General features: G+C 40.5%; 1 protein-coding gene across 1 annotated transcript; it reads right to left on the bottom strand.

Moving 5' to 3' along the window:
• Window positions 1–12,894: 12,894 nt before the first annotated feature.
• Window positions 12,895–24,123, bottom strand: rragca (Ras-related GTP binding Ca). Its single transcript, XM_080039034.1, has 7 exons — window positions 23,768–24,123; window positions 20,686–20,889; window positions 19,283–19,482; window positions 16,927–17,041; window positions 16,241–16,383; window positions 15,354–15,502; window positions 12,895–14,850 (listed from the first exon to the last, which is right to left on the bottom strand). Exons 1-7 carry the CDS (start codon window positions 23,948–23,950, stop codon window positions 14,696–14,698), a joined length of 1,149 nt encoding a protein of 382 aa, XP_079895160.1. The 5' UTR covers window positions 23,951–24,123; the 3' UTR covers window positions 12,895–14,695.
• Window positions 24,124–24,171: the final 48 nt, after the last annotated feature.

Here is a 24,171-nt window from a genome sequence, read left to right on the forward strand (position 1 = left end):
ATGAAAATGGGATCACTTCTGACAACACTCTGCAACACACACTCACAGACTCACACATACGCACTCCTGAGCACACACACGCACAAAACGCAAAAAATGCATAGTCGTGCTTGTTGCAACAAAAATGCTGATTTAACCACACATGCCGATACAACAACGTCAATGCAACCCAAAACATCCAAATAATCGGACGTACTGTAAATGAATCTCCTGAGCACACAGTCAGTGTTAAAGCACAGGTTTTCTGGTCATTTCAACATTTTGTCCTATCGACATTATAACAGATCCTTTGTATTTGATAAATTGCAGTTAAAAATGGTTGCTTTGTAGAAGACTTTGACTAGAAAACAGGCTGTAACAAATATGCACACGGATAATGTGCAAATTCATGTTCAAAACTACACCACACATCAAGATGTTTTCCATATACGGGTGGGGGGGGCTTTGATCCACTTAGAGATCCTGTGATTTCTTCAGAAATGAAATTACGATTAGAAAATACAAGTTACTTTTTAAAGTGTTCTAATGTATGTTTGAAATAAAATAAAATAAAAATGTTTTCCCTTTTACTTTGTCGACATTGTGAAATGCCAAAACTTTCATTTTCGTGCATACTACCGCGTTAGGGATGATCCTAAAGAGAGTGATTTCCTTTCATGAATGGATAGTTATGTAACAGCGAAACTAGTAAGTGAAGTTACAGCTTGAGGGTTTGGTTCTCTCACTGTCCGCCTGCCTGTCTTGAATTATGGACAAAGAACTTTTCTGTTATGTTGTGTATTCCAACGATAACTTTTCTAGGAAAGAGAAAACTGGTCAGATATGACATGATTGTCGCTTGTCCGACTTGCTGTAAAATCAGCTGTTCCAGTGTTTACCTGCAGACCCCAGAGGTTTAGCCCACATTTCCTGACCCTATCGCCACAATAATGTGCTGTGGGTTTTATCATGGAGCTGAGAGTTGCTTCCCAAATGAGATTATGTCTGATGAAGTCTACAGTTAAATACTTAATTTAAAATAATTACCAGGAGTTAATGACATGTACACACACTATTGCCAGCAAATGATAGATATGGCCACTGGCCCATAGTTTTACATTTTAAGTATAAATTACAATGACACAAAACCTTTTATCACCTAATTGGTTGACCTGTTCTACACATGGAGACTCAATTAATACCCCTATAATTAAAAGGCCTCTGGATTGCTTTGATAGCCCCTCCAGCAACAATATCAAACTCATTTTCTTTTGTTCATGAATTACATCTGACCAAATAAAAAAATATATAGCCTATAAATATTATAGTATAAAATCAAGTTTAAGTGTAATCGAAAGGCGACATGTCCAACTATACTGCAGCCATGTTTTTTTTTCTAGGAAGGAAGAACGGCAGGTAAGGATCAAGTGTTAATGGCCAGGGGTGCCTGTCTAATCCCATTTAGTCCGACAGTGTCGGGGAGGATGGGGGGGAGGTCTTCATCGGTTTAAAACGATACCATCACCACAGGTATTCCAGCTAAGCTCTGATTGGCCTTGACAGAACAAAACATCGCCGCAGCAAAACGACCCAAGCACCTCCCACTACATCAAACTCCAGAGGACAGGGTCAGATCAGCAGCGACAGGAAGTTTAATCTTAGAAAACAAACTTCTCCTCCAACTACACACCGTTAAAACGCAGTGTATCGTAGCCGAGGAGGGCATTTGCTAATACGCCAAGCGGTGCACGGAGAGCCTAAGTCAAAGGACTGCTGACTAATGTGCCGAAATGGTTGGAAATACTCTGTGGTATTGCAGATGGCAGAGGTATTTGTTATTCATATGGCCCTCGAGGTGCATCCACAAGGCTTTGCGTGGAAGTGTGTGTCTGCACGTGCATGTCTATGTGTGTATGCTTTTGTGCGTAGGTGTGTGTGTGTGCGTCTCGCGCTCCATCCACAGTGCTGAGGATGCCATTAATGCTTTGCTGCTGATCGCCCTCCCACATTTAAATAACAATAGTGCAGTCAGAGAAAGCATCGGTGTGAATCCAACCCGCAAAACACCCAGGAGCTGCAGGCCCCACTCCTGCTGTGTGTGTGTGTGTGTGTGTGTGTGTGTGTGTGTGTGTGTGTGTGTGTGTGTGTGTGTGTGTGTGTGTGCGTGTGTATGGTTTGTGTATGCGCAGGTTTCTGTATGTGTGTGTATTTAGGTGCACTCATTTACACTCAAACACCCACGTAAATGTGAGACTGAGACCGAAAGGAGCACGAGGCAGGCTGCAGCAGTGTCCAAAACACACACAGTCACTGTGTGGTGCTGATAGGTTGTGTGATGAGAAACTGCAGGTCCAGGGAGCCGCTCCATTAGCATGCACTGGTGGCACTACTGGAGCCCTCAGTGGATGAGCTGCCTGTCGTTTAAATTGAATATAGTGCAGGGCCAGAGGTGGACAGAACTCTGACTGTATAGGGTGTTTCTGACTTTTTTTTTAATTCAAATCAGAGATAAAAGTAATTTCAAGTTGTCCTCTAATGTGAAGATGGCAAGGCTTCATTAAAATCCATTGTTGAAATAAAGTAGACAAGGAACAAGAATCCAACAAAGATGTGTCAAACAAGAAGCAGAAGCAGCAGTCCTACTATTTACAGGATTATAGTTTAATGACAAGAAACATCTTACATCAAGTCCATCCGTCCATGCATCCATTATATATCAACTCCTACTGTGCATGACAGCAGGGGGTTGACACTTACAGAGCCATCGAAGGACTGATATACACAGCGAACCAACTACTCACGATTACGGTACATCACCTCACCTACGGGAAATCTTTCGACTTTGAGAAACCAGACCAGACAACCACAGACATAGGGAGAGCATACACATTCCATAAAGAAAGGCCTCATCAAGACATCAGCCATCTGGTGAAACTAAATAGCCGTTCTCTAAAATGTTATGTTAATGTTATATTCAATGGCAAAAATATTCATACACAAAAACTATAGAAAGCAGATTCCAAGTGGTGGTGAAAATGCTCAGGTGCCATGTTGGCATTTACCCAAGGCCTTTTTGCACAGTAGACATTTTGACTTGTCATAGTTGGGGTAAACCACAGGTGTTGTTAATAAAAATTAATGGTTTCTCTATTCAAGTGTCCCAGGTTAAGACAGTGAGCCAGCATGCGCAATAGCAGGAGACTAAAGCCAACATCAATGTTGTTACCTATAGGCTATTTTTTAGTAGCCTACCTGTTTATCTTCTGCTGCTGTGACATGTCAAAATGTCTTTCATGAATGTCTTTTATAGTCACCTCATGAGATGATGACATGGCCTACCAGTATTGGTAAACCAGTTATAAGTGGATAACAACGTGGACATATAGCCTAATGTGGTACCTACCAACAAGGCAGCATGGTTCCTCCTCTCTATGGATGAATTTGGTGACAGTGGTGTTGATATCCGTCCACCTGAGTGATGGATAACGATAGCATTAGAATTTTTGTATTTATTTATTTGTCTTTGAAGCGCCAAAATTATGAAACTATTTCCTGTGCTAGCTTACAGTGACAAAGCTGGACCGTCCTCCCCGTTAGCTTTCTTCTTTTCCACGTGTTTGACGAATAAAAATGCCTCGGGCTACTGTAGAATATACGAAATAGGCCTAACTTCTCAAAAACTTCGGGAAACTTCACGTCCATTTCACTGGTAAATCGACGCAGCACCGTACGTCTGTCACTCGGGACAGGTGGAGCTGCAGTTGGAGTCCGATAAACATCATAACGTTTTGATAACAACCTGTTTAAATTCCAATATGGCGCGTTATTTTACGTCGTGTTACGTCCTTGTTTGTTTCTGACCTGCGTCACCACCGATAGAACGAAGGTAGCCTAGTTAAAGTTTCCCCCTCATACTCTTCATTCATCAGTTTTCCTGAAATGTTCGAACATTCCCCTGGCGATTTGTGTCCATATTCCAAGTTAAATACCACTGTAGCCTTTAGGCTTATTTCTTATAAGAAATGTAAATATCATGTAATTTTAATAAAATAAAATAAAACAACACACATCACTAACCTAAGGTAAGCAAGCCTTCAAAAAGACAATAGATAGGCTATATAATAGGCCTAATATCTAAAAATGTCATGTTACCATTATCCTGGCCCTATAATTGCTAAATTAAATCACTCGAAATATTCTTAAAACTTGTATGGCTCTAAAACAGAGGCTAGCCTACTGTAATCAAATTACCTTAGCCTACATTTAATTAAGAACAAATATTTTTCGTATCACAGCCTATAGGACAGATTTTTTTTTATAATCTCAAATTTAGGCTAATTTAATCAGCAAATATGACTTTTTTTCCTGCAAGTCACCAACTTTAATGCTGCTAAATTTATTAGTCCAAGGACTCCAAGTGTTTGGCCTTGTTTTCCTCCTGGGTAGGCCTAGTGTTTTTGTTACAAGGGGTTACGTTGTTACGTCAATGCCACATGTTTGCTTAATTTGATAGCAGACTTACTTCAGAATCATTTATATGTCTTATATTCTTCATTTTACATTTTGTAATATTAACATTTTTTTTTTATAAATATTTCTTCATCCTCAAACTTTCTTTTTCCAGGTTAACTTGAAAATATTATAGATTTACAATGTGGTCTCAGACTTTTTTCACTGTATATATTTTTTTTTTAAGTTTTTATTTCAGTGTGTATCCAGCCCCAGTGAAGAAGTGCACACTCATCTTTTTGCTCAATGCATGTGACCATACAATATATCTTACCATTACATTTACATAACATCTAAATTATGACCCTTGTTCTTTCTGACCTTTAGATTAACAACAACTGCACATCAGCCCCATATGCATCATGCACGTGCTTTATATAAAGCTGACTCATTGTTTATAGTTCTTGTGGACTGAAGTTGCACCTGATAAAGGGAATGCTATTTGTCATCATATTATTAACGCAATGCATGTCACTATATCTAAACTCCTGTTACACCCAACTCCCTTACATTCTACGTAAAATGCTATCGCTTTATAAACAGAGAAACCATTCTGCCTCAGCATCTTTCCATCCACCTTTCATATTCTTCCATTCATCTTAAACATTCGATGGCCTATACGAACACAGCCACCACACATACACAAACCTCAATACACTGCAGGATGCAATATCTCTATTCTCACCTCCCTGTTACAAACATGTTGGCTGTCACAGAACGCCCACTCACAACACACGGACTAACATACAGTCTGTTGGATATACACACACAGCCTGACTGATCCCATTCAGATACTGTCAAGTAGAAGCTACTGTCAAACAAAAGTATTCACAAGTTCACATATGATAAATCACTTTAATTCTCTGATGGCCCATTTGAGGACTGTCAGCAAATGCATTAAGAATACTTGTAAAGCTATTGCTCCAAACGCATCTGCTTTTATTCCTCTTGTGATGTGCCACAAATTGATGGCCAACAGTCACAAGAGCAAAGAACAAAAGACAAGTGGAGGCGAGGAAGCAAAGAGAGGAGCGAAGCAAAGTGAAAGTGGGCTGCCGCGGGCGTACAGAGTTGAGAGACTTTTGCAGAAAAGAGAGAAAAAAAGGGGAAAGACAAAAAAGAGTGAGAGGCTGAGTCTAATAAGAACCTAGAGACGGCGTGCTGGTGTCTTGTGGTGCCATTTGAATACAGGGCAACGGCAGCTGGAGTCTGTGTCGAACAGCTCCGTACTTCACACAGCATCACCATCAGGAGAGCATAGCACTGGTAGTACTCTACTGGAGTTATACACTGCTCCACACGCTCCCACAGACCAGCCTGTGTGTGTGCGTGTGTGTGTGTGTGAGTGCGTGCGTGCGTGCGTGCGTGCGTGTGTGTGTGTGTGTGTGTGTGTGCGTGTGTGTGTGTGTGAGTGTATGTGTGTGTGTGTGTGTGTGGGAATGACTTGGAGCTCCATGGTTCTCATTACTCTGCCACTGTAATGTGTTCGGCTTTCTAGCTTACCGTATTGGGGCTGGTGTTCCCACTGTTGGCTTACAGGAAAGGAAAGGGCCGGCCTCACCTCTGTTCTGAATGCATTAGCACACATCACATTTTCAATCTGGACCTCAGCACAGGTTTCCAGCAAGTCTGCTGAATAGTAACAAAGTATATGCATGCAAGTGTGTGTGTGTGCGTGTGTGTGTGTGTGTGTGTGTGTGTGTGTGTGTGTGTGTGTGTGTGTGTGTGTGTGTGTGTGTGTGTGTGTGTGTGTGTGTGTGCGCGCGCGCGTGTGTGTGTGTGTGTGTGTGTGTGTGTGTGTGTGTGTGCGTGAGTGTGTGTGAGTGTGAGAGAGGGAGAAAGAGAGAGAGAGAGAGAAAAGGGGGGGTTGCAGCAGAGTTTATAAATATCCATACTCCTGTTTGGGGCTGATAAGTTGTGTTATGAGAGACTGCCAGGCAGGCAGTAGGGTCATTAATGACTGCAGGATAGAGAAGTAGAAGGAGGAAGGAAGCAGGAGAGGGGATAAGGAAAGGAGAGAGGAAATAAAAGTTCCCAAAGTGGGGAAACAAGCGAGCATCCGCATATTACAACCTTTTATTTCTTTTTTCAGCCATTTCCACACTGTATGCATGGCACCTCCCTACAGAATACAACGTCTACCAACGTTCATCATCTGCCTTCCCCAATGTCAACTGATTCCTTGATGTCCATTAGTATTAGTATTATTATTATTATTAATAATATTATAAATACTTATTTATTTACATATTTACTGTAATTGATTCATATACACTGTTGACCTTAAGAATGATTCTGTTCTAGAGTATATACAACCTCTGCTGCCCAGAGATCTTACACCTAATTGTATCCATTGTATTGAGTGCATGTCATTTCTATAATGTTCTACATTTAAAACACAAACATTTCATTTCATGTTAAGGGGACCTGAGGGTTAGATGTGAACCGGGTATCGTCATTTCTAATGTTCCGTTGTATTACAATGCCCCTCAGTCTCCACGCACCAGCCCAATCCATCATCTTTAAGTCCACTTCTGCCCAAAAATTCTCAGAGGCCTTTTTGGCAGCTATTACAACACTAGTCTATTGCTTTACGAAGCTCAACACCAAGGAGCCTGTTTATTGTTTTAATAGCAGCTGCTTCAGTATTCTTTCTGCTGCCATTTGCTCCGTTTTAGAACAACAGATAAAACCTCGGATGACTAAAGGACATGCCTAGGGTTTAAAGAGAAAAGTTTTTCTTAAAACATAAATGGAAAGGCTAGTAAAGCCTGTCTCTTCTACAGTGTTGTGAGGTACATATTGTTGAAATATCACTAGTTGAAGGATTCAAGAAGAGGTTTTTTCTCTTCAAGAGGTGTGTGTTTCTTTCTAAAGTGAGATAATAAGTCTTGATATAATAAAGAAAGACAAATTATACACCCCTAAGAAAAATATAATAACATTGCGTATTGTGTCATGTGGAGAACCATTAGAAGTAGGACCCTGACCTGTTTCGAAAAACCACAAAAAATAAAACTCAAGCCTCCAACACCGAAATTGTAGCCTGGAAGTCCAGACCCACATCTAGAACGATATAGGGTCTGGCCATGATCAATAGACCTTCCCAACTCAAGGGTACCTACTATTTCAAATGCCACTGCATGCAATTGGATGGCACTATGACCATTCTGAGCAACAGAAAATAATTATTTCTTGCTAATGAAAGATGTGAGTGCCGTCTTCCAAATCGTAAAGGGTCGAGGCCAAAGCCGTTTCAAACTCAAACAAGGTATCCGCAGCCATCTTTGTTGTTTATCATCACAGCTTCGACTGCGCATGCACAGCACTGTCTCTGGCCCGCCCATATCAGATATAAACGATTTGATTGGCAACTCCGAAATGTTGGACATAGTTAATGAGCTTCAATGGATTGTGTCCAGACCAACAGGCTGAGAAAATTTAAATTTGCCAGTGGCTGGTCTGATTTTCCAGGTTTCTGAAATTGATTAAAACACTAACATGCAACGATATAACAACGTCACAACTGCCTGCTTACTCCTCTTACACTAACGAGCAAGTGAGAGAGAGAGAGAGAGAGAGAGAGAGAGAGAGAGAGAGAGCAAGAAAGAGAAAGAGAGAGCAAGTACCCTGATTAGTCTGGCAGCATCAGTGTCAGACACTCAGCGGGGCATCCACAGCCCAGTGTGTGTCTCTGTGTGTGTGTTATGTGTATATTCAAGCATTTGTATGGCTGCCAGTTTTTTTTTTTGCTCTCCTTATTTTTTTTCTTCTTGCCATTCCTCCCTTTCTCACTTTCTTCATCTTTCCTCTCTCTCTGTCGTTCTCTAAGCTCCAAAAAACTCTGATCCCTGCATTCGTTCAGTCTGGCAAATGACTGCGGGGGCTGACAATCCACTGTCAGCACGCGCCGCCACAGTCAATAACGCTGTCCCATGTCACCGCACCACACTGGCTAAAGCTCACATTTCTTATCCCTTCCCCAAAAAAACGCTGCTGCTTAACAACCCTTCCCTGACTTTGCCAATCCTGCTAAACGCATCGCCATATGCCCCCCCTGGTATATCTATCCTCCAGAACCCCACCCTGACACAATTTCTTTGGTTCTGCAAATGACCAGAACATCCTCGGGTGAAGTAAATGCTGCATATTTTAAGGTCATGGGTATAGCACCCAGTGAAAATTTGGGACCATATGTGATGTGCTTTCCGCGATGCCCCTGAATTCTAAGCAAGTGATGGGTGAATGATCTAGCTGTCTACTGAGACAAGGCAGGGTCATGTAGTAGGCTGTACTCAAATACACACTTGAATTGCATATGCACATATACACGCATGCATGCATGCATTGGGGCGCAGTGGAGCTCAGGCAAGTGTTACCAAGAAATTGTACTCTCTGCGATAATCCACTTCTCCTCTATCTTGTTTCATTAACCCCACCCTGTACACACACACACATGCTCCTTCTCTTTGCCCACACACACACACACACACACACACACACACACACACACACACACACACACACACACACACACACACACACACACAGTGATACACGTCTGTCAGAGTCAGGGCCTGTGTTGTCCGGCTCCATTGTATCTGCATGAGGCTGAGATAACGGCATCTGTCGCTGCTCCTTTTGTCAGTGCTATCCCTGGCCCCTGCTCACTGCTGGTTCCCCATTAGCTGGCTGCTGGCCCGCTGGCCCCTCTCTCTTTCTCTCTCTCTCTCTCTCTCTCTCTCTCTCTCTCTCTCTTTCTTTCTCTCTCTCTCTCTCTCTCACTCTACTGGCTGGCCGAGAAAATACAGGAGGCCTGTCCCTCCGTCTTTACTCCCACTTTGGTTACCCTTTCCCTCTCCTGTCCTTCTTCAGCTCCTCCCTTCGCCGCCCATTAAGAGCTTGTTAGTTTATAAGTTTGGTGAATGAGAAAGCAGAATGTCACATGGCACGTGTAGTTAATATAATTGAGAATACTCAATTGCAGCAGAAGTCTCCAATTTAGTTTTCTGTCAATGCGTCATACCTGTATGTAGGAAGGTCCTTTGAAAAGTGGGATTTCCTAAATCACATGTGAACCCCTTGAAGTTGTTTCTGCTTTTCAACACAAGTATTGAGATATGGCTTTGCAGGTGTATCAATCATATATTTGTTGCATTGAACAGCTATTTCAATTATCCATTACTTGACAATCATTTCTCTCGATTTTCTATTCATCATTTGGATCTAAGAAAAATGTCCACAGCCCAATACAATGTCAAAAATTGATGATATTCACTTTATTATCGCATTAGATTAAGAAAAGCTGCACATTCTCACAAATGAGACGCTGGAACAAGGGAATATTCCTCAATGATTAAATGAAAGTTGAGTATTACTTTTCTGTCAATCGACCAATCCCATCAGCTCTAACAGACATCAGTTAATCACAAACAAAAAATGAATTTGTTCCAATTAAAAAATATTCTTAAGAGGAGGATAGAAAAAAAAAGAATTCCCATTCCCTCATTCCAGATAGGAAAACAAAACATCAAAATCACCAAAAGGTTTGTCAACAATACCTCATTATTTCTTTGTCTTTTGAGACGTTTCAAATTCCTCCACAATCAACAGCTAAAATTAAACGCCTGGACTTCTACTACAACATCAACTATATATATAACTTTTAAAGCTTATAGCCATACCCTTGGGCATTTGTGTTTTGAAGATTATTTTTATAATAGCACCAGTCTCGTAATCTGAACTCAAAGTAGGCTATCATTTCATTAGCATTATGTCCTCTCTCATCATGAGCAACTGGAAACTTAATCACTTCTCACTTTGACCAGAAGTAAAGCAGCACTGTCAAAAACATGACAATAACTTGCTGCTGAAATGTAGATGACAGTAATGTCAGACTATCTGTAAACTGTCCATCTCAGCACCTAGGTCCCTCGTCCACGCACGCTGCATAATGACATTCACTGGAGCTGCATTACCTAACAATCTACCAAATGAAGTCCCTATTACATCTGTCATCTCTAGTCTGAGACCACTCACTTGGCCACATCATCTTCCCCCTCGTAGGCCTGGCTAATAAAACGTAAAGATGGGAGATAAAAAAAAAACGCAGAGGTTTTAATAAGAAGGTAATGGCAATATCATTGTGGTAATGATACCAAGACATCTAAGATGAAGGGCTGGACCGGCGTGCAGGAAGTGAGCGTGACATCGCAGGAACAAAAAAAAGTATGTTCTGCTCTCTTTATTCCATTATTGGTTAAGCTTCCTTATTAGGGGACAGGGGGGGCCAAGCAGCGTTGCCTTTGATAAAGCAAGGCAATTTCAGCAGCTGCTACGGTGCCAAATTACAGCTGTACATCATGCAGCTCTCTCTCTCTCTCTCACACTCACACACACACACACACACACACACACACACACACACACACACACACACACACATGCATGCACACACACACGCACACACACATGCATGCATGCACACACACACACACACACACACACACACACACACACACACTGCTTTATCAACTTCTCTTTCACTCTTCCTTCGCTCTGGCTCTCTATGCATGTGCTGTTGATCTCCATGTTTGCCTGCACTGTGAAGCAGAAAGACTTGGGAGAAGAGTGAGAGACATTAGTTCAAACAGCAGACAACAGCCCCATCTAGAGATTATATTAGGGCACTGTATAATCGAGTGTATAATATATGATCCAGGTGTACAAAACATTTATATATTGTAGTTCAGGTTGAGTTGTGATTGTACCAATTTCTTGATTGAAATGTTGCACTCAACAACTCACTACACATTTTGACTAATGAGTTTCTTATTAAAATCACTCGTCCATTAAGCAAATAATTTTTCTTCTTCTAAAAAACATATTCACTGATTATGGTCAAAGATGCTCAGGATAAAACAGACGTTTGTTTTTTTTGTTTTTTTATCTCAGCATCAGTTTGTCTAAGTTATATTGATAGAGATATGCTGGCATCTGTAATCTTTGAAGTAATTATCTTGCATTGTTAACACACGCTTTACTCACGTGCAATAACTGTTTTAAAGCTGGTAACATCTGCATCACAACGTATATAGTATTTTTTATACAATGAAGATTACCTTCATTGTAGAAGAATGGTCTCTGAGTAACTTCATTAAACAGGCCCTAAATCCATCCCTAAATCTGACCAAGACAACTTTGCGCCAGGTCCAAGTGACCTTCAAAACATCATAAACATGACCTCGCCCCTTCTTTGAATATGAAGTGACTTGCACATCAACAAAGCATCAGGCTGACAGGCCTAACCTATCTGCCATTAGGCCGTCCTGATATCACACTTTGCTTTAATTCGTCATCTCTCAGAGTGTCACGATTTATATTCCTTGGCATGGGTAGGCTACATGCGACTGCATAATTTATCTCAAATTAGCGCCCATTTGAGTAAGCATCAAAGCAAGGCGGCTAAGGTTGGAGAAGAGCTTAAGGAACCACAGGGAAGCCATGGCCAGGATTAATGCAGGAGATTTTTATAAGAAATTACTGGCTTAATGAAGTGGATAAAAAAGCTGTCAGTGTTTTATTGCATCTAAATTGTGTGGAAGTGGTGTTTAGCTGTCTCGCCTGGCCTACTCCCCACATAATGGCTCGTGACAGTGGCTGTGAGGCTTATTTAACTTAACTGGTGAATAACTTGGATGGCGAAGCTTTTCACAGAGTTGTTGGTTTTATTTTTTATTACACGCTAAAGCAGTGAGGGGATTTTAATTTTTCCCTCCCCCTTTCTCACTCATTATTATGCCATATGAAAAACAGCCAACTCAAGAAATCTGACAATTAACAGCGTATCTAATTTCATATTAAGAGCATCACTGGAAATACAAATTTGAGCATTTTAGAAAAGGTTAAAAAGGGTAATTTAGACTAAAGAAATAATCCAGGCAAGATGCACTTCATTACAAATTGGATGTGAGCTAAGGCCTACGTTTCATCAATACTGAATAATCAAATTTGTTATTTTGTTATGTTTTTCTGAAGGCCCTGTAAAAGAAATCGGGCTTCCCTCTGCTTTTCACTGTGGTTTTAGAAGCGGCTGACATTTATAGTTGTGATTTAACAGGCTCTATAATTCAACATACAGGTTCAGCAAATGATTCATGCTAACTGTAAATTTAACAAGTAAGAAAAGAGTTACTGGGCTTGGTGAAGGGGCAGACATGAGCCACATTGTATAGTCCTACAGCACCATCTTGTGTTAGCTTGTAGGTTTGCATAATGGCAACAGACGATTTTGCCAATTAATTCAAGCTTGAGGTCTTTCAAAAAACACATCCATAGTGTTAACATACTTTGTTGCTTTAAAATGCATTTTGGGCCAATGACTACACTGACAAACAAAATGTAAATTTTCATTTATTTCACATAGTATAGAGCATCACGATACACAAATTCAATCATCCCTCACAGTTCTGATGTGCAAGTGTTTATTTGCAGGCGAGTGATAACTAGGTTGAGAAGATCTCGGGGCCTGTTTCAAGAAGCAAGTTCACAGAGTCACATGGACAACTTTGCTGAGTGAAAAGCAAAATGCCTTCAAATCTCAGACACCATCGTATTACAGGGGTTTATCCACCCAGTAAAGTTATCGAGATAACATGTGAATCCCGCTTTGTGAATCAGGATCCTGGTGTTTATATGCAGCTGCACCAGGTACCCACATCTTACCCCTGGTACAAACAGACAGAAAATGCAGACAGGAACATTGACGTGTCATCTTCATGGCAAAAGTAAGAAAATTTGGTCTTTTTTTTCCAACTTATCAAATTTTCTCAAAGAGCAGTGTTATGGTTGATAACAATACAAGTTGACGACACACTGATGTATGCATGCTTGGAATGGCTACATTTTGTTCTTGTGAATTCTTCTGAATGTGGCAAACCTAAACGCCAAATCATGGGATTATTCATTTTGGGCAGGACTGAAAAATTGTAGGTGGAAAAACATGCACATATGGACCAGGTCACATCATTGTCCCAAACTGTCTGGATATATAATACTCCTCCATGAGTCCTGCACGCAAACCAAATCTAATACATTTCTTTCTTGGCAACAAATAATATTTTAAATCACGACATTTCTCATCATTTAACTGTCTCTGAATCATTTAGTCATCGTGGCAGTGCTTTTGCAAAGACCATTTGCAAATTTCCAGCCAAACTCATTTTTACAATATATATCATGAAGTTGATTTTCAGTGGCACAAACAGAAAAGTTAATTTCACTTGAAAAGAGTTTAATTACACAAAGATGCTGTTATTGAGAAAAAAAAAGACATACTCATTCTGTAAAGGTCTGTAACTAGTACAGCTAGAGGGCCCAGTCTGGGATCTAATCAAAACCTTTCAACAACACACACACACACTCATACCCACATACACATTTACCTGCATACACACACACACAACACCAAGTTAAATGGACAGCACAATCCCTTTTTCGGTCTGCTAACAAAACCTTGTTGTCCCTTCACAAGTGAAACCAAAAAGCAAGTTTTGGGCAGCATTCAGGTAGGGTGAGGTGAGTGGTGGTAAGAGAAAGCTTGCAACAGCAGACACGTTTTATCTACATAAGGCCATCTCTGAACATGTGTGGGTTAGGACTATAGCAGTTCACATCCACCATCTATTTTTTCAGCACAGAAGAGGTTGGGGGGGGGTTCTGACAGATTCCTGAAAACTGACATCACAGTTTATCCATAGCAAAGAGGTCGCAACGAGTGTTTGTTTTCCCTCTTCACATTGTTCATTTAGACTAGAAGGACCAGCAGCTTATTGTCACAGTCTTTGAGCGCTTTAGGGAATCCAAAGAGAGACCCTGAACCTTTTTTCCTGTCCAGGTGTGGTTCATTCTCTTGACTTCCTCACAAACGATACTGTGCCTTGCATTCATCTGTTACGAATGCTTGAATTTCCCTTCCATCTTAGCTTGAAAAGCCTGGCCCTTCTGTGCTCCAGTGCTGTCTGTCTCATACACAAACTCTTGGCTCAAGTCTCTCAGTACTGTAGGTGCTGGGAGCGAGGGATTGTGATTGGCCCGTTGGTGAGCCGCAGGTTAGTAGTCTCTCCTCTACAGGCTCCCTGGCCCCTTCTCCATCTTTCCTTTCCTGTACCCTCTTTTAGCGTCTTTTTCTTTTCTTTTGCATCAGTGTCTAGACAGTGTTGCGTGGCGTGCCGTTCAGTGCCACAGCCTTGGTGCAGGGCGAGCCCATGGCCTGGGAGCCCATTGGACGCCCGGTGGACACGCCCACCTCAAATACTTCATGGATGGCCTTTCGGAAACAGTGGAAGTTGTAGTCTATCAACCCTGAAGCAGCGAGAAAGATGAAACGGGTGGTTACATTTTTGCTTTGTAACAATATCTGCACTAAAGAAATTCAAATCCAGGGTTGGATTATGACATCACCAGGATGAGGTGGGATGGAAATAAAGTAACGTTGGGTAAACGCATAAATCCAATGTTTTCACCCACATATAAACAAAAAAACAAAACATATTTGGTGAAAATGGAAGATGCACATTGAACTGGTTTTATTCATTCATATTTCGTATGAGTATGTTTAGTGTCATGTAAGGCTTTAAACTATTTTGAATACATTGCTTTGTTCATTGCGAGTGCTGAGAATTATGATATCTCGGCCATTGCTAAATTAGTTGTATACCATTATTTTCTCAAATATTTTCTCTTGAAACACATTACATGTATTGTGCTAACTTAATACACTCCTGGAAGTAACTATGAAAAACACTTGATTCAAGGCCAAATCGCCATTAGCCAAATGAAGCCGGATGACCTCCATGACAGTTTACCTTTGCGCTCGAAGCTTTCCTCCCGCAGGATGCAGACGAGGGCCAGGAACTTGGTGACCTCTTTCAGGTAGAGCACAGTGGTGTTGTTCAGCTTGATGATGGCCATGGACTCCTTGTCGTAGGCACTGCCACTGCCGTCCTCCCGAAGACTGTTTGGACACAACACAATATGAAAACAACTGCAGCATGTAGATGTGGATTAATTAAGTAAATGCATTTTTGAGAGGTGCCTCAATTACAGCATCCTCAATGGTGATCGCTACATCTTATTAATGCGTTAAAAGATGCACTATGTAACTTTTGGTGTGTCAAGAGAAGTGAACATTTTGTAAGGTAAATTCTCATAACTGAATAAACAACATTTTCCTAGAGGAAAATTGGATCCCTGCCGTTTAAAGTTAGAAAGCTAGGTGAAAAATAAAGTTTTTTCACTGATATCGTTTACAGCAGCAGGGCATAGTTTTGTTTAGAAACATTGTAGTCCTCGTTTGGTTCCAGGGGCCTCAAAATAATTTTTATTTTATTTATGGATGATAGAATTATTCAATACGAAATAAATACATTAAGAGTAAATATGTTTTGTAAACTAACTGCAGGCTCTTCAAATGTAAACAACCCCCCCTCCCCAGAAACTGCATAGTGCACCTTTAATAAATGACAGGACATTTAAATGAATGTTTGTTCTGTATCAAATATGTAAATTTATACACAAAGTTAATTTAAAAATGTACAATAATGACACTCTTCCCTATGTTTTCAATTCACTGACTATAAGATTTAAGCCAGCAAACCACATCTCTATAACAGAAAGAGCTGGAAATGCCATAACCCAAATCTGACCTCTATCACTAATGTACTAAATAAACAAATAACAGAAAGACACTCACCCGTAGATGCAGGAGACGTCAATGACCACGTCTATCATGTCGCAGCACAGTTCATAGGACTGCATGTCTACAGGAGAGCTGTCTGTGGCGATGTAGATCTTACTCACCACATCGAACAGAAAGGCTTTCTCTATCCCTGAATTCTGTCAGGGTCAATATAAGGCCAAGGATCACAGAGAGGAAGAGAGATAAAGAAAAGTTAGTTAGGAAATTATAAAGGATTAAAACAAACTGAAAACCAGGATACTACAACCAGGAAACTACAATCTGTTACATTAGAAAATAATGAACTCTCCTTTTATGAATTCAAGTAAAAATATTTATCTGAAGTAAAAACTTAGTCTGGACGCCAGAATAGTGAATTCAATTAAAAATACACACATTTATATGAAAATATCATGTAATGCAGGACTGATAAAAACCCTCCTTGTGGTCTTTTGGTAATATCAAAAACAATACAATTCAAACTGTATCGTTGAGAAAGTGTGTGTGGGTTAGAAATCATGTTCAACATCGACAGGCCAATATTACATTCAAGGATTGTAAGGACATTGGAGAAACCGCTGGCCGTTAAGTTGCATCAAGGCTGCCGGTGACTCAAATCATGCTGGCTGCCACACATAAATCCCGCTGGTCAATGACAAACTTACAACTCATTCACAAAGTGTTGGCTGGTCTTCACTTACAGAGATGAAGATGTTTAGGAGGTTCTCCAGAGTGGGAAGCTGGGGGATGAGCTTCTGCACCACTTTGCTGAAGGCCTCAAAGATGGAGTGGTCGTAAATACTTGTCAAGTAAAAGCTGAATGAGATGGGGGGAAAAAAAATACAGGAAGCGAATGAAGTTAATAGTAGGAAACACGGCTCACTTCCTTAAAAAAACGTGATAGCAGGTTCAAATACAAATAGTCACGAGATCACATGACAAACAGACACTAAAATGTAGGAAATAATTGTTAATCGAAGCATTTTAGCCCCATACCGACGTAAAACTGAGGAATAAAAACTAAATGTCAGCAAAAAAACTTGCCTTCATGTGACTTGAGTAAAACTGAACACACATGACTTATGGACTTTGGTGACTGACATATATGAATAAGAAAAGGTCAGACCCTGAGAAAGCCAGTGGCTTCAGCCAAACGGGACTGTCTGCATACACTTGGCAGGAGCTCAACTTTACAATACATTACAGCGAAGAGAAGAGAGCCACACGGCAGAGCAAAAATAAATAAATAAATTCTCAGTGCCACCATATATCCTGGACTGCTCTGGCTGTCTGAACGAAATAAACAGCAATCTCACCCCACATAAAACACAGTGCAGTGTGTGTGCCAACACAGCCCAAACATCAACAGTAAAGCTGCTGCAGAGCTGACTGGGATCAGCCAGTTTCATGTTGGACACAACACAACACATTCTGAGTTTCTACACACAGTGCGTCAGAGCGAAGGCTGCAACAAACAATGACGTTTGTTATTGATTGATATATTTAAAAAAAACATTCATCAACTAATTGTTTAGACTTAGACTGTACTGTCCCCAAGGGGAAATTATTTTTCACAACACTGTACATTATGGACAACACACTTACAGATAAAGAATAAATAACATTAGTACAGACGCAACAAAGGACATGCAGGAAGATAATAGAGAGACAACATGGGACTGGCAATTCATAATAAATCTAAATATTAATTTTACAATGAAAACCCAGAGGAAAAACCCTCACATTTAAAAGGCTGGAAACCGTTAAATGTTACTATTTTGTATTGGGAAAAAATGATTAATTTATTGATAACTCCATGAAGGGCCATTAGAAGTTTCCTAAGGCAAAATGTATGTCCACTTATACAGACCAGTCGAAAATATACCAAACTATTACATTTTCAGAGTAAAAAGGCAAAAAAACGCAACAATTCTCATATGTAATGTGAAAATAGTCCCAATAATACTTTCATTGAAAAATGTATTTCTTCATGAAATTATTGTAAACTTTTTTTTTTTTTTTTTTTAAATACAAATAATCTCTATGAGAAAATAATAAAAAAAAAGTAATACTCAATACTCATGACACAGTGAAATCGCTAAAACAAAAATCCAGTTATTCAATCTCATATAGCGGTAATGGTGTGCACTTCTCTTCCTTAGGTGAATATGAATTATACAATGCATGCGCACTATAGAGTTCTTTGTAGACCTAAGGAACTTGAATGTTCACAGCTCTGGTATTTGAAGCACGGGTCCTTGATTCCTCATTAAGAGGTCAAAGAGGAATCTCACAGTAACACTCAGAGTACGTGGGACACCAGCTGCTAACTAACCAAGCTATCAGATTATGCTCTGAAATATTGTGTCACACAAAATGTTTCAGAATATGCTTTCACACTTCAGCTATATTGATGCACGTCACTAGCCTATAATCATTTGTATTTATTTTTGTACCGCTGATGCACCCAAGCTGTCACATTTACATGGCATTTACCATCTCTCTGCTGCTCATGGGAGTTTCACATCATATAAGAAGCATCTTAATAAAAATTCCTACTCAGGGATTTTAATTACAAGTCATCTTTGTGTGTAAAGCAACCTCTTTTTTCCCCATCAGCAAACAGTCAGTTCAAAGTCTCCATTGTAAGAAGTGGGTTGCACTCAGAAAGGTTGTAGGGCTAAAGTCACAAAAACAAACTGCATTCTTATGTCTGCACTGCCTTTTGACATAACCTCTGTAAACTCACACCTCCGTAATTCAAAGTACACCATGATGGGGAGGCACAGTGAGGAAGTATGTGTGGGCTTGGAGTTAAATTAGGCTGTAACAATATGATGTAACATATGAAATGCCGTATAGGAAGTTTGAGCCTGTTCATCCACTCCATCAAGTGACCAACGATATTTGACTTCTGTAGTCATGTAGTAAAAAGAACTGATAACCAAAATAAGGCTAAACAATGTGTCTGTATGATTGTGTGTGATTGCATAGGTAGCAAGTTATACATTTTATCTTCTTCCCAAACATTTTTTGAATCACTGAATTTTTTTTTACCTGAGATGTAGCTTTTCTAAGCTAGCGTCTGCCAGATCGTCATTGGCTCTCTGATGGATGTCCCTCTGGGTCTCGATCTTGTGATCGTCGGAGAGGCCATCCACTTTGTGGATAAACACCTCAAAGTTGATCTCTGGGTTGACTCTGTAGGCCTGGGACACAGTGAGGTGAAGCCTGCCCAGAGCCTCCACATAGTCATCCTAAGTAGAGAGGAACATGTTAATACACGTTTCAGAAAGTGACTAATCAAATTGGCCATAACTGCATTACAAAAATGAAAACTTTAAATATCCTGCAGTCATTATTTCACATCACAATTAACTGCAGTATCACACACACCATTTAATGAATCAGCTGTCTGTCTGCTAGACCATCAGCAGGGTTAAACCAATTAAGAACAAAACAATATCGCTTCATTAAACATTTAAATAAAGCTTTATTTAAATTGCAACGACTATTTACTGCTTGGATGAACCTTCAAAAAAACATCCATTTAAAATATTTTAGTGGAGCCAAAGATACTATGCCATCCTGTCGGTAAAATGAACAGGATAATCAAGACACGCTGCCAATACCAAGTGTTACAAAGACAACAGGTATGAGGAAATGTACTGCTGCATTGTGTTCCAAATGAAGCAAGACAAAAAAAGAAAATCTAAATCTCAAAAATCACTGGGTGACCAACAGCTCTAACAAATTGAATTTGATGCACCTCCTCGAGTTCAAACACACCCTGCAATCAGATCAGCTGTGGCTAACATCGTCAATGAGATAACTTCTTGTGAGCACTTTCGGGTCATGTGACGAGGTGAATGGCGCGGGCATAAAAGCTGTGGCGTGCCATTATCTTTTATCATGTCTGCTCTGGCTGTTAATCATTGTGTTCATTCTCAAGGGCTTCTACTGTACCTTACATTAACAGTGAGCAGCACTATAAAACTCGTTTTGCTTATGGTGAGCACCTTGGGAAAAATGGAAACCTATTTGAGAGTGAGTCAGAAGAATATGCTCCGATAATGTTATTGTAACGTGGAATTGTCCAGTCAGTAACCGGAAGCGTTGATTGAAAATCTAAATTTTTAGTCAGCATTTGTGAATTTTTTTTATTTCCAAAAGCTAGTGAAAATCCCATTGACGGTTATTCACGGGAGACTTGTTCCCATTCCATGTTACCATTCACACACACATTCATACACCGATAGCAATCTAACTATCGGGAGCAACTTGGGGTTCAGTGTCTTGCCCAGGGACACTTCGACATGTGGCGGCGAGTGGGGGTCGAACCACCGACCCAGCAGTGGAGTAGGGGACCACCCCCAAAGTTACTGTGAAACAACACATTGACTTCCTGTGATTATGAGCACGTCAGATCAACCACTTTTCTTTCTATTCAGTGCCTTCACCTGAGCGTCGATGACAAATATCAAAGCCCCGGTTCCTCTGAAGATCATCTCGTAGTCGAAGGTGGGGTCGAAGAAGTCCACCTGGCCCGGGAAGTCCCAGATCTGGAAGTTGACAAAGGAGCTGCTGGAGATGTCGTCCTTGTAGATCTTGTTGGTGCTCTCCAGGAACAAGGTCTCGTTGGGAGACATTTTGTGGAACACCACCTGGAAATGAGGTAATTGAGTTAACGTTTTAGCCGAAGCAGATGACTTGCCTTAAATCTGAAGTCCTAAAAAAATAATGGTATTCACCAGATATGAAAGAAAAAAATTAATAGAAAAGATTCATGGAAGCTAGTACTATCGCTCACACATTTTAAAAGGCTCCTATGTCATTCCCAGACAAGGCTTTACCCAAGAGGACATGCCCACAGTGGAAGAGCAGGTTGTGAAGCTTGAAAATAACAAGACTTAAGAGGAAATACTAGTACAATAACACCGCAGCAAAACATTAGTGGTGATACATGATGATACTACAGTAATACATTTGCAAAACGTTCAACCTATGAGATGTATTTTAAAATGTATTTGGCATCTATGTACGGCCATACAACAAGTCCTGTTGCTCTGCTTGATGACAGCAATGATACTTTACTTCTAATGTACTGGAAATCTTTGTCAATTACATGTTTTCTAAGATGGATGGCTTTGGTTTTCATACATTGACTTTCTGAGATCCAACTCCCTGAAAATAAGCATTTGGGTGGCTCCTCATTTTCCCACCTAAAAAAAACAATGTTTGAGAGAAGCCTGTCTTTTAAACATTGTTTTAAACATTCTTTAATCTCATTTGCCAATTGTGACAGATGGTAGACATGAAACATAAATAGTAGAGTAAAACTGTATACAGACTACTATCTTTTTAAAGTGTTTAGGGTTTTCTTCACAAGTCACAACAATAGTGATGTAACCATTTTAAATGACTGTGTTGTGAAACGGAAAACTATTTTCATGGGCGAGGTAATCTGAAAAGTAGTACAGCATGTTGACCGATGTCATGATTCGGCATCATTCGGACATCACATGGAAAGCAAGAGGGAAAAGGGCAAAACATTGCAGACTGACTCTGATGCAACTCAGGTCAGTCTACAGTCTTTTTCAAACAGCAGACAGTGTGTAGTTCAGGATCTTCTTTTTCTGAATATCATTCTAACAGGTAGAAAATAACTTGTAATGGGCGACGGTGGACAAGCTGAGAATGTTCTCGACACCAGTGCCATTTCAAAATCAGCGTTTGGGGGCCACTGAGGCCATTGGCCAATGAACCAGCAAAAAGCCAAATCACATGTTTTTGAGCCCTTACCAGAGGCTTACAGAAGAACATTCATCTGAGACTGGCTGGTGTACAGATTACAGCAAACGTGTCAGTGTGTATGTTTTCTTTACTTGTATTTCTTCATGCAGTATCTATGTGCTTCTGGTGAGTCACGCTATATCCAGGCTGATTCGAGTTCCCATTTGAGTTTTAACATCAATAATAAAATAACATAAGGCATAACTGCTTTTTATCTATTATTCATCCGCGGTGCCCGTCTTGGAAAGTGGTGGACTTGAAGAATATAACAGTGACGGCCAAGTTTGCTCAAGTGGTTGAGAAAAGGCATTCAACAACTCCAGAGGGCACCAGGTTCAGGGCGCCGGGTTCCTTGAAGCGTGACTGTTTTTGTTCACATCATCACTTTAAGAATGTGTAGGGGAGTTTACATCCATGTACAACGCCAAGTTCAAATTAGGCCTATGTTAACTTTGTGACCATGTATCGTAGAGGAACACCTGCAAATGTAATTCTAAGAGCCTCTTGGTTTGTTTTTTCGTGTACTTTTTTGTATTAAGCTATGCTAGGAAAAAACATACCATTTCCCACAGCAAAAGCCATGATGTTATGAGTATAACTATTGTTTAGATATTCACCTACTAAGTATTATTGATCACAAGATTGGCTGCGTCAGGCACTGGCTGGCTTACAAGCTTGGCTGAAACATTTTCTAGGGAAAACCCTGGGAGCACAGGCTGCTCTAGACGTAAAGAGAACTTATAGAGGCATGGTTTCTACAGCTTAGATTTAAGACTTTTAAAATACTTTAAATGCCACTTGAAATTAAATTAAAAACCAATTTCACAATAAGCACAACTATAAAACTATGGTATGACATTATTTAATTCTGGTCATAGGAAATATTAACTAGTAACAAGCAAATAATAATAAGTAATCACTTAAATGAGGGATCATGCCATGCTGATCTGTGTGGCATTAATGCAAGAGGCGTTGTAAATTATTTAAATTGTTTAAATTGCAAAGTCTAATTATTACTTACCCCCCATCATTATTAAATACTTTTAAAGACTGATTCAAGAGATTTTAATAGCAATCAAGGCTTTCATTTTTAGCTTAATGAATACAATGCCTTCCAATACTTTTAAAGGGTCTACTCTGTAGGAACCCTGGGAGATGACAGGGTACACAAATCACACATCGGTTGGTTGATGGGGCCCATTTAAACATGGGTTTTCCCTGAGGGCCACTTCAACTCCTTGGCCCGGCCATAATTTTTAAACATAGGTGAAGAGAATGTTGACCTAACAGCAGGTGCACTGATTTTAAACGCAGTATCATTATGACTTGCTGTAGGGAAGGTGTGGTCGGTGTTGCGGGTCATGTGAGAGCTGCTGCACATCAGACCAGTGCCTAACAGCTGGGTGGGAGTTGAACGATATATTTGGCACGTTAGACAAGTTGTTCACACAACAGTCACGTGCGTTATGTCCACATATCGGTAAAAGATGCACCCAGCTTCTCTGCACACACACCTGATTAATAATTTACTGTTACAGCTTCACCAACAACAAAACCTAGGCATTAGCTGCAGGAGGGCTTTGTTCCCCTCCCACTCATTACTAATAGCTAGACGTGTTATCTTCTGGTTAATAGCTATCATCACTTATGACATAGCTAGACTGCCTCGTTAGCTATGTTGGCTAACGTCCCATTTACTTCACGTGAAGCCCTTGGCTAATAGCTAGCTGGAAACATCTCTTCCCTTACCTTTTGTATGGATGATTTGCCACTTCTTCTCAAACCCATGAGCAGGATTCTCGGTTTGCTGTCGGACGGCGCCGGGCTGTCCTCGATGTCGGCCTCCTCCTCACCATAGCCGAAATCTTTGGGGAACGAGTCTGCGACCCCGTAGCTGTCAGCCAGCTGTTCCACCTCGTACTGAATCGACATTTTGACCCAACGACGGCGGCTTTCCCCACTCTTCCCCCAACCTTCACTCGTCGGTCACCACACCCGTGTTTGTGTCGGACAGCAAACTGACCTTACACAATGAAAATAGCTCGTCATTAAAGCCAGGGGCTACTTGGAAACACCGAGCGTGATCCCACACATTTCCTAAGGATTTCCTCTCCCTCGAAAAAAAAAACCTAACCCTTTAGTCCCACCCCTTA

This window comes from Ammodytes marinus (assembly GCF_949987685.1).
Source record: "Ammodytes marinus genome assembly, chromosome: 13".
In the NCBI taxonomy this organism is placed as follows: domain Eukaryota; kingdom Metazoa; phylum Chordata; class Actinopteri; order Uranoscopiformes; family Ammodytidae; genus Ammodytes; species Ammodytes marinus.

What these genes read in the sequence shown, in the direction of transcription:
- rragca (XM_080039034.1), bottom strand. Translation starts at nt 23,950, where the DNA reads ATGTCGATTCAGTACGAGGTGGAACAGCTGGCTGACAGCTACGGGGTC. An exon ending in TATTTGTCATCGACGCTCAG is followed by an intron (nt 19,483 to 20,685) that starts GTGAAGGCACTG and finishes CTCTCTACTTAG; the next exon opens with GATGACTATGTGGAGGCTCT. An exon ending in GGAAAGCTTCGAGCGCAAAG is followed by an intron (nt 14,851 to 15,353) that starts GTAAACTGTCAT and finishes TCGCTGCTTCAG; the next exon opens with GGTTGATAGACTACAACTTC.